At 30.6% G+C, this 12528-nt stretch overlaps 1 protein-coding gene across 1 annotated transcript in view; it reads right to left on the minus strand.

The window, feature by feature from the left end:
- Positions 1-12528, minus strand: part of LOC148313120 (adenylate cyclase type 6-like) — a gene marked incomplete at its 5' end in the record, with an annotated part of 129542 nt that overhangs the window by 93567 nt on the left and 23447 nt on the right. The window contains one exon of the mRNA XM_088267706.1: positions 11714-11879. Within this exon, the coding sequence (XP_088123832.1) occupies positions 11714-11879 (166 nt within the window). The remainder of the gene's footprint in view (positions 1-11713; positions 11880-12528) is intronic.

Below are 12528 nucleotides of genomic sequence, written 5' to 3' on the forward strand. Positions count from 1 at the left end.
ATTTATAGTAAACAATAATAGTCAATTATTCGTAATGTGAAATGCTATTGTCAGTTGACATTTACACGATAACGAAGTGATATTGTACTATCATCAATATCGACGTACAAATATGCATATCTACATACAATTATCGACCATAGGCAAGATTTGTCTTGAGTGGGATTTGATAATTTCGCAGCTCATCTTGGATCTCGAAATTGGATCATATATTTAGAACTTAAATCACTTAAACTTTTTTGTAGCCTATGATGGTTGTTAGCCCCGTAAATGCCCAGACTTCCATATTCTTCTTTATCTTTGTCAAGATGTTAAAAAAATAATATTTAATATCAAATTAATCAATTACTGGTCTGGTTGCGATCCTGTAATTTCTTTTAAAAAAATACACGTAGTTTGGTGATCTTTGTATGTATTACTTTGGCTACAAAGGAAATATTACATCCTTTCCAACTATCCGTATTATCAATATAACAGTCATAATACTTTTGATGTGAGCTTTAATCCGTGAATTCATGAATATATAAACATAATAGTACTTACATATGCGGCTCATGTATATTTCTAGGGACGGTATTCAATTTATACTGGGTCCGCTCCATAAAGGTCAACTAATGAAGGAAACTAAAAGAACTTACCGCGTATGGTAGAAAGGCTAAATTATATTCACAACATTTTTGAGTGTGTCCAAATCCTTGTTCCTAAATCTGGGATTCTCTACGAGTTATTTTCATATTTTAAAATATCAACATAGATATTATTTTATTTTATATAACTCCTATAATTGGAGATAATCCAGATTTTGTGAACAAGTATTTGGACACACTCAAAATGTTGTCTATCAACATAGATGACAAAGAATATGGAAGTCTGGGTATTTACAGGGCTACCTGTCATAGGTTGGTTAAGTTGTTTCTTTACACGCGTGCAAAATTCACTAATCTACTTATTTTTGGCAGCCACACTTCTCAAATTTTTAAAACTCATACATAAATTTTAAATTTCATGAAGATTTATATCTATATTTAAGTACACGGGAGCCATCTATGGTTGGTGTGAGAGAACTTTTTACTTTCCTGAAATCATAATTTAACATTTTTATTCAGCTTTTATGGTAGTAAATCATGGGTACAATGGTGAATGTGACACGTGTTTAAAGTGATCACTTAAACAGTCTATAACAGGTTATAACCCCTATAAGTACCCAGTCGTCATATTCTACTTTATCCATCTTGAGATGGCATATAAATGTAATATTCCGTAAGCTTTTAAGTAGCTTTTAATCGAATTGAGCGTAAAAGTGAAAATTAGAGTTTTATACAGGGTGAATTTTAAGGGTTAAAGTCGAATTGATTTCATTAAATTAAAAACATTTCTTGGAGTTAAATGGTGTTAGAATATTTATTTTTCTGGAAAAGTTTCGGCCACCCTGTAGGGATTTTCCAGCAAGGGTTGCCGATTTATCTTTTAACTGTGATCGTAAAAATCTACTTTCATTTTAAATTTTATTTGTATTATTTGTTACGGGATAAATTTATTCCGAAAATCGAACGACTTAAAGGTCGAGCTTACTCTTAAATTTAATTGCGTTTGAAATTTTGTAATTTCAAATGAACGATGTTTAATTTAAGATTTTTTTATATGAATAACGCTAATGCTAATAATGAATAACGTTGGCAAAGCGCTACGAAATTCCATCGTGGATTGAGTACTACTTATCTCCACGCGCAGTGTATACGAAGCTTAATAGTATTGAATTGATAATTAAGTTCCTAGACTTGACTTAACCAGTACATTTTGGTCCCCGGGGGAAATGTTTCCAGTGTACGGTAGAGAAAGAATAATTGGACATATTACACTCATGGAACATTTATTCCTTCGTTTTTCTAGAGTAATTTATAAAGAGCAAATGTTTGCATGTCTTAGCGACTCTATTATTGAAAACAAAAATTCAATTCATGTGCTTACATATCTGTGATAATCAGAAAAATATTTATTTATAAAAAAAATAGGTATTCACACAACATTTTGAGTGATTCCAAATACTGTTCACAACTTAGAAGTAATTTTTACATTTTAATATAAAAATAAATTAGTGTTTTTTTTTGCATACAAATTTAAATAAAACTCCTCTGGGTAGAAACCCAGATTTTTGAATAAGTATTTGGACACAATCAAAGTTTTCTCAAAATAATTGGTCAAATTATAAGCTCCATCAAAAAATCATGTTTTCGGATGTTTCCCGGTATGAAAAATAATCCGGTTAGGATCTTGCATACATCTAATTAAAAGCGTTTTTGCTAAATAAAAGCTTTCAAAGTCCAAATATAGTTAATTCACATGCTGAGTGTCATGAAATTAATGATATGTTGGAGTTCCAAAAAAATTATTATTGTGGCTGTCAATCATGGGTAGAATTGTGAATAAGTTCTGTAAGTACCCAGACTTCCATATTCTTTTTCATCTATTATGAGATGTTAAAAAAGGTTTGTTATATATAATTGTATACATTTACGTAAATACGTACAGTGAAATGATATATGAAATTCATGTTATGGTGAGTTTTAATGATTGAGTTTAAGAAAAATATTTTGTAAATATATTTTTCATAGAATACAAAGTTTAAAAATTTCTTTGATGGTATTTTGTCAAAATTTATTTGAAATATAGTATATCCAAATATTCAGTGATATTTTTTTAATAAGTTAAGCAGCTTATACTTGAAATATGTTATAATACTTGAGTATTAAATCTCTAAAAAATAATAGAATAAATAGCAAGGAAAAATAATTGTCGCACGTATTTTCTCCAAAAAAATGATTATATTTTGTTATAACCGCGACACGTGTAAACTTCAAGTTGATTTTTCAAAACTATTATTTATTTTTAGATTATTTATAGTACCATAATGGGGGAGTTTAACGAGACAATTTTTTTTCCACTGAGTAAATTGAAATGATTCAAATATGTTTTCACCCTCAACAAAAGTTATATATGTACTGCGTAGATCTGCTCTCTCCGTTATTAATTATTTATTTTCAACGTTAGTATGTGCAGGAACCGATGCAATGCATTGCTATATGCACCATCCAAATACGTTCTAGAGAGTAAAAAATAACCACCTGTGTAACAGGAAAAAAAAATGAATCCCGTATACTGAATACAAATGCACTACAGACCATAGCCCTGACAAAAAGAAACGCAAAGAAGGTTAAATTCATAAGAAAAGATCCATGCTTGGTTTAAGCCTGATGAGAAAAGTAAGAAATGAAGAAATCAGGAACTGAACCAAAATAGCGGATATCATGGATCGCGTGGCCGAACTCAATTGTCAATGGGCAGGACATATTGCAAGATAGGACCCCACATGATGGGGCCTAAAAGTATTGAGATGGAGACCTTGGGAGAATAAAAGAGACCTCAAAAAATGGTCAAACGACAGTCGCTGTGAGGGGTTGAAGCTGGTTGCAAACAACAACCGACCGAAAGAAAAAGAAAGATACGGAAGAAAAATATGTCCAGCAGTGGATAACAGAAGGCTAGAAAAAAAGATGCACAATCGGTTTCAGATGAGGATTATAAAAAGAAGAACGTTTTTTTTATTCTTCTCTCTTTTTGTAGATCCTAAGGATCTGTTGGTGCCCCCTCTTGTAGCTCTTAGAATGTTGACTCCCAGCTATCTTTCCACATTTCTGGGGGTCTGCGTCCTGGGGGTCTGCGTCCTTCAGGGTTTCTTTGAAGGGCGATACGTGGAAGTCTATCTTCTGACATTATGTTTTTATGCTCATTCCAGTATCGCCTTTGTTATCGTCCCCACCTCACGATAACTTCCGTCTTACACATGCTCCGGATTTCGATGTTTCTTACTCGGTCTCGCAATGTGTTTCCGGTTATGGATCGGAGAGTCTTAGAAGTCGAGATTTTGTTCTAGAAGTATCTGCTCTTGCCTCAATTCCATAAGTGGCTATTGGTCAAACAACATGTGTTGTGTATCATTTTACATATAAAAAGAATGAGTATGCATGCAAACATGAGTTTGGAAAAATGAATGAGTATTCATGAAAGTACAAAGGGTAACATTTCAAAATGATCGACAACGGAGGTTATTAATGTATTTAATCGATTGTTCTATACGTGATTGGCATACTTGACATATTGAATATCTTATGGCTCAAGCCAAATTACATTATTGAATATTTTCCATTAAGTTCTGGAAGGGGCTCTTGTTTTCGAATCCGCTAGTTGTTCGCTTAAAGTGATCCGGCAACACTGACGTTTAATAGTGTAATTAAATTTCCTAAATTGCTCATAATGATTACTCTGGAAACTCTAATATATTCATTTATAGGAAACTTCAGTCCTACTAACTATTAGAAGGCGACGTATGTATGACGGTTACCATTATTAGTTTGCATATTATTTATTTTTTTTACCTTACAAGAGTGTATCCCAATAATTCTTCACAAATCTGGGTTATCTATTATTATAAGAGTTATTTATCATATATGTGATTATAATCCAGGATTCGGACCTCACATACAAATATAAGAGTTTCTGCTAAATAAAAAAGCTTATTCGTGTGTGTGTATGTATATATATATATATATATATATATATATATATATATATATATATATATATATATATATATATATATATATATATATATATATATATATATATATATATATATATATATATATATATATATATATATATATATATATATATATATATATATATATATATATATATATATATATATATATATATATATATATATATATATATATATATATATATATATATATATATATATAAATAAGTTAATTGTATGATAAGGAAAGTATTTTATTTTATACCACAAAGTTATCAATGTTTTTAAAATACAAAATAGATGACTGTAATTTTGATAAAATCGGTAAATTATATTATTTTAGTAATTCTTGATCTTCTTATAGATGTCTTTATATGTTCTATTTAAAAAATATATTTCAATCGGATTTCGTGGCAGCAAACCGGTTGAGGGTACGAAACTGCTGGAAAGACGATTAAAATTTATAAATTCTATACTACGGCCTTTTGACTATGGGGAAAACTTTATATGAAACTTGATTAACCATAGCCGTACATTGGCAAATAATTATATATTATAATTGAGTTGTCTGCAAGCAATTTCCTTTCGCGTCACCTCGTAATATGCATATTCTTGGCGTAGGATGTGTACCATGTAATCATGGTTTTGAAACAGAAATCTGTCCCTCACACCGCTCAGATCCCGTTTCCATCAGATTAAACATTGGCTTTATGACGCGCAGCCATTAGACAATTAGATTCTCGCATTAATTCAGTTCACCCTCTTACTCTTAAGCTCCTTCGAGTTCCGTTTTAACAAAATCAGTTGGAGCTTTTAAATGTAGAAACAACTTATTTAGCGGGATTACTTGAGATGGAAAAATAATCGTCAACAATTGCTTGAACACAACGAGAAACACTCGGAAAAAACTAGTAATTGGTTTCAGCTACTGTCTCATTACTTTTTTAAATGCTTTACACACACACGCAAATTTTTATATAAATATATATATATATATATATATATATATATATATATATATATATATATATATATATATATATATATATATATATATATATATATATATATATATATATATATATATATATATATATATATATATATATATATATATATATATATATATATATATATATATATATATATATATATATATATATATATATATATATATATAAATATATATACATATGGCTATGGGTTTGTGAAAATAATAAGGTATTAAGCAGTATTTCATATTCTATTATAAGTTTGAATAAGTTTTTGTTTGGGTTTTGACAAAAGATCAAAGATACAGAATAATATAAAAGGTCTTGAAAATGCTCAATCCTTGTCAGAATATTATCTGATATTGTTGATATCCATCAGTTTGGGCAGAAACTTACGAGATTTGGGGATTTGTGCGAGTTTAACTCAGAAACACGACAAACAACATATTCAACAAACGTAAGAATTATAAACTTATTGTATCCGTTATTGTGTGTGATATCAACTAAATTTCTTTGATTTATTTTCATAAGATAAATCTTCAAAAGAAAATCAAAAGCGTTAAAAAATACTTTGGTTTGTGTTGTCATAAGAAATATGTCGTTCCTTGCAATTGTTATGCAAAGAAAATTAACGAGTAACAAGGCGAGGAACATATTCCAGCACTAAAAAACACCTTTTAAGCGTACGCGTTTTCTTTATTTCACTATTGTAGATATAATAAAATTTGTTAATACGTATAAATTATGTGTTGAATATTAATTGTTAATAAAATAATACGTAATGGGTAAGGGAGATGTGGGCTCATACGAGTATAATTCATTATATGTGGATACTACAGAATGGCACAAAATTAATCAATCAGATGATGTAATTTTTGGGAATCGGAAAAAAATCCTTATTCGCACCCCAATGATGCATAGGGCACTGCGTCATATAAACGCAGTGTTATCTTGATCGTTTACACATGAAGGAAAGGTGATCAGCCCTCCGCTTCAGGTACCAGTCCAAGGTAATAATATAAAAAAATATTACAGTGAAAAAATCACTTACATTTATTTTACCACCCTTGGGAATCGAACCCGGGACCTCCAGAACGGTAGCCGAGCGTGCTGACCATTACACCACGGAAGCGGACACGTTTGGGAATCGTAGTTAATAATATTAAATATTTGTGAACTAGACAGCTGCAGTATACAAACAGATTAAGGATGGCGCAAAATTAATCATCTTTGTTGTTTTTTCACAACTTTTTTGTTTATAATAAATAAAAAAATATAATTTTGAGTTATGGAAATCTTTATTTGGATCTATTATTTTTTTCTATTAACTGGAAAAGATGATTCCATCAAGTAGCTGCCGTCAGTGTTTATACACATTTGTGCCCGTTTTATAAATCTGTTTTACTGCAGCTATCTAGTTCAAAAATGTCAAATATCGACGCCAATTGCAAAAATTATAACTCTAAAAAAAATATAATTTTGTGCCACCCTTTCTTGTGTAGATACGATTGTGTTACAATGAAATAACACGATATAGGCAAAAACGCCATTACATTTTTAAAAGGATAAATTTAAGGACTTCACATTGACAGAAATTTGCACCGACTGTGGTCGTGTATCTTATACGTGTTTTTTGTATTAAGATACAGGGTTTTAGTTGAATAAAACCATTTCAATATATCTTTATTTTATTCAACATTATTGGACAATACTAGTATTCGAATTCTACAATGATTTATCCTCCGAAAACTATTAAGGAAGATGAGTGCTAAAAGAAAGCTAACATTATAAAGTATACATGTTACCGTCTCACAATTTCAACAGCATTCAAAGGAGTTTTTACATCTGAAAACTGCTAGACATTTCGTTATGAATATTTCAGTTACTCCTGTAGTTTCGCCTCTAATATTATTCTTCACCTGCATTTGATATTGAAAATTTTGCTTTTTTTGTAAAAAATAAATTCCAATGTTAGATTTGGTTTTAAAACAACTTGATTGAAAAGTTCATTTATTCGAAAAAACACAATTGACTTTGTTGCCTATTTATTCTACTAAAATTTTCAGGTGTGATTTTTTATCAAACCTCTTGTGTACGAGCGATTTTAGCTCTTTCAAATAAATTACATTTTAAGAACAATGAATTACATAAATAATATAATATCTCAGGTATCATTTGCGCCTTGTTGATAGCGACACGCGTAACACAAAATACGAGTATGTTGTAAAATATCGTATAATTTTGCAAATAATAGTAAAATATGGTGTGTCACAACATTTGCTTATAACTTATCCAATTAACTAATTCTTTAAAGATTTTAAAATACTAAAATGTAGTTCATATATTTATTTAGTTTTAAATAAAGTAAACTAACTAGCTAACCATCATGCCGCTTTTCGCAGGGATAGGCAGAGGGAATAGGAAATGTGGTATAAGCCACCGTGTTGTATATAGGTTCCTGGTTCGATTTTCAGGGGGGTTGAAAATAAATATTACTGATTTAACACTTTAATATTATTTCAATATTACCCTGGACTGGTCCTTGAACCACAGGAATGATCACTTTGCCTTCATCTGTTAACTATCAAGATAACACTGCGTCAAAATGATGCAGTGCTCCATGCACTATCGGGTGCGGATAAGGGTTAGAAGAAGACTCAAAAGAAAAATGTGCGATTCTTAGGTTCGATGTGAGCTGCGAAGGGTACTAATTTGAAGAATGCGAATCTTGATAACAATGTAACAAATATTCATGGTTTGCGCATTGCCTCCCAAGGCATTCAAATTGCCCCCTGTTGGAAAAATATTGGTTTAAACCTAAAAGTGGTGTATATTGAAAAAAAAACAACTTTTATCACATGTTGCCATCGAAAACTCACTCAATTTCACGCAGCGCTATTTTAGTGATATGTGCAAACATAGGTTAGTTAGTTGATCTACCATATTTCAGCTTTCGCGATCGGAATTTAATTTAAACGCAGGTAAATCATTCTGCCATTAAATAATTTTCATCTGAATAGGGTAGCGTTCATTTCGAGCTAAATACTTAAATGGCGTTACTCATGTGACGTGAACTCTCGTTAAATATTTAAAAAGTAACGTGTCAAATTTTTCTCCTAAATTGGGTTGAATATTCAAATTTTCTAAGTTCGACGATATGCTTATTTTGTGGATCAATGTGTTAAATAACGAAATGTTTTTCGTACATCAATATAAACGAAGATATAACAAAGAAATGCAGAGTAATTTAAACAAATAAAGAAGAGTTTTTTAAGGTGTACGGACATGTGGAGAGAATGAATGACGAGAGAATTACTAAAAAAGTATATGTGGCCAATGTGAGCGAGAAAACATAACAAGGACGACCGAAAAAGATTTGGCATTATCAGATCAATCAGAACTTAATTTAATGGTGTCAAAATTCTGCGAAATCGGAGGGCATATGTTACATATGTGAGGGCGTATGGATTTGAAGGAAGGGAAGAGCGTATGTCAGGATAGAAAAGTGTGGCTTTCCATCCTCTTTGCCTACATTTTCGATAGTATGTAGCAGTAGTAATCCATATAAAGAAATCCATCTTCGATCTCATGACTAACATATGTACTTTAAATTAAATCTAACCATTTTCGATAATGAAGATAAAATTATACATACACATGTTGACTTTATAGTTGATCCATTTTTTAATGATTGTTTATAATTGAAATATAATACGTTTTAAGCCATTTTCAAAACAAACCATTTTCGCGTTTGAGAAGGACGAAAAAATACTGAATCGAAATGCGTTCTTTCGAAAACGATGTATGATAAATGTTCAAATGGTGATATAAGGAAAGATTGCAAGGCCAAGATAAGCATTATCGAAAAAAAGTTTAAAAAATGGTTTGGGTATGTTAATGGAATGAGTGAATAAAGAAAAGTAAAGGAAAAAAAGAAATTCTCCTGGCTAGAATTTAAATTATTATATGTTGCTCGTTGTTCATGTGAATACTAAGATTTTTATTTAGAGCATATTAGTCGTATTCGTTAAACAGTAACTTAAATTTTTTAAGCCCAGGTAAGATTTGACGTATTTTTTTTTAAAACACCGTTTTTGTATTGAAAAAGTTTTTCTTTGAAATGGAAATATGGTTTTGAAAGGAAAAGTGTTATTGAAAGCTATGTAAGATTCTAAAAAACAAACAAAAATTCGACATGTATTCTAAAAAAAAATTGGCGTGGCCCAAGGACTGGATCCATGCGTTGCCAGAAGCTAACTGAGTTTTATCAATGCTAGTTTGGACTTAATTCAACTGATTATTTCTGATAAATAACTACGACGTGGAAAAGGGCAGTCTTATGACTTCGCTTAGGATTTCAACCTTTTTTTCATTATAATCGAGCAGAACGCCATACATATTGAAATCAAAATCACTACTCCCTTTGTCGAATTAACTGGCTGCTACGACTGCCAACGTCAAGAATATTAGTACTAGTATACTCGAATGGTTGATACGAGAATATTGTATTGATTAATCTCAGTAACTTACCGCACTACACGCACGTACCTATGTACATTAAAAGCTTCGAGAATACCGAGAATTTTTATTTATAACATTTTGAGTGTGTCAAAATACTTGTTAACAAATCTGGATTATCTCTAATGAGGAGTTTTTTTTGTAAAAAATCTTATGTATATGACGAACAGACAGAAATACAAAATAAGAATTTTTATGGCGACATCCAAGTCAATGAGTGGTACATTAATATAGGCGTTACCTTACTTAGAACGTTGAATTTCTTTAACTCAGTATAACAAAAGTAAAAAGTTTTTACTAAAGTAACAGAAGAATGAATTCATACAATGAAAATTTTACAAAAGGGTAAAATCCGTCAATAGTCATCAATTCCATAAAGAAACGAAACCCAACAACTTTCTTAGCCTAATATTCTCCGGCCTTTTCTTCAGGCCAATGGTCGGCAAACCCATTAGTCAACTGAGCCAAATGTCCACAATTCAACGTTGAAGGATTCTTTTGAGAACCAAATCCCCCTTCAAACTTTAACGGTGAGTACACTGTTATTTGAATAAATTAACTTTAAATAATGTTTCATGCCTTAATTTAACTCTACATAGGTATCGTGAAAGAAACTTGATATCATGCTTAATAATACTCATTTTTTTTATAAAACAAGAAAAGGCATACAGTAATCAAAGTAAATCAATACACGAGGATATAATCAAATACATGTGGAGTCGAAAAACCCAACTAAGTTTAGAATAAGGTCCTTGCAATATATTGCCTCTACCCAAATTAACCAGCTGCCTGACAAATCACTCACTCCTTTCAACAACGTCATATTTCAAAAATCGTCTATTTTCAGTTGTGCATGTTTCCGGAATGCCCAGAAAATTTTACTATATCTCAGCAAAAGTGACATATTTTTGGTTTAATATTTACCCGCTACAGGACAGAAATTTTGTTTTTGAATTTTGAAGAAATGGTTTTGCTTAATAATTTTTTTAAATATACTAAATATTTTTCAAATGGGGAAAAAACATTCAGATTGTACCTAAAAAGATTTGTTGCGCAGTAAAAAGTTTAATAAGTGGCCTGATATTTATTTTTAATACATTTTATTATATTTTTAAACTTTAAAAAACGATTTCCTTAAAAATCAAGTATTTTGATACATGACGTTACTGAAAAGAGTGAGCGAATATAAAACAGAACCCAGTCAGGGATCAAAAATGAATGAACTTAAAAAATGCTTTACTGAAAGGTATTTGTGTTAGTGATTTAGTTATAGTTTTCCATTTTTTTTTCTTTAAATATGCTTCTTACCTTGTGTTTTATCTTGATATGCCTTTTTATATTTTGTTTTATTACCATACTACAAAGTTATTAATGTTTTTAAAATATAAAATATACCTTTTATTGCTTGACATTTTACATTTTGCCCTGTGTTTTCTTGTTTGTTACGTTCTTATTTATTTTTCCGTATTGTTTACCTTAATCCCATATCCCAAAACGAGTAATGGAAATTACTCATCTGGAATGTTATTTATGTGACTTTTGTATGTATTTCGTTGAAATAAATAAATGTTGTTATTAATGAAGTGTTATACGAGTATTATCCTACCTGAGTCCACAAGTATTCAGAATCCCAGTTCAGCGACAGTTCGATACCCAAATGCATAACAGCCAAGGATATTCCACAAATAACAGCCTCGTGAAGTCGAATTGGTAGCATTGAGTAAGTCAAGTAGAGAAACAGCAGGCAACTTCCGACGCCGGTCATGGGGGATCTGTTGAACACAATACAGTGAAATTAGTCCAATCAATATAGTTACCAAGGGGTAAACAAGAAAATTAATGTCATAATTCTTCTGCTCTCAGCGTGAGGAAATTATCTCCCTTTTTCAATTGTTACTAATGAGGAATCATTTTCTAGGAAGCAAGATCCAGGAAGTATGTTCTCAAGGAATGGAAAAGTGGATAAAGATTTTGTGAGAAGGATGAATAAAAGGTAATTGAACAAATGGTAATCTTAATAGAGTGATTGTATTAACTTTGTGGTAAAACATGATTAAATTATAAATAAAACAGTTGATTTTTACTTATTTTATTAAAATTAATAAAAAAGTGAAAAAATTACAGTTGATTTTTACCACTTGAGTATTATATTTAAACGACTAGTTTTGGAAGCTACAAATGCTTCTATCTACTGGAAGAGATCTACTGAGATGGTAAGATGAGTAGGATCATGTATTTAAAATGCTCAATAATTTGTCCATTATATATTATCGTTGAATTAAGTACTAGTTACTAATGGTCAGCACGTTCGGCTACCGTTCGATTCCCAAGAGGGGTATGGTAAAATGACTTTTCACTGTAATATTAACTGGTTGTCACCTTTCCTTCATATGTAAACGATCAAGATAATATATAAGATAT

The sequence above is a fragment of the Brachycentrus maculatus genome, unplaced genomic scaffold, assembly GCF_059751285.1.
Source record: "Brachycentrus maculatus isolate JH-2025_06_01 unplaced genomic scaffold, ASM5975128v1 h1tg000019l, whole genome shotgun sequence".
Taxonomy (NCBI): Eukaryota; Metazoa; Arthropoda; class Insecta; order Trichoptera; family Brachycentridae; genus Brachycentrus; species Brachycentrus maculatus.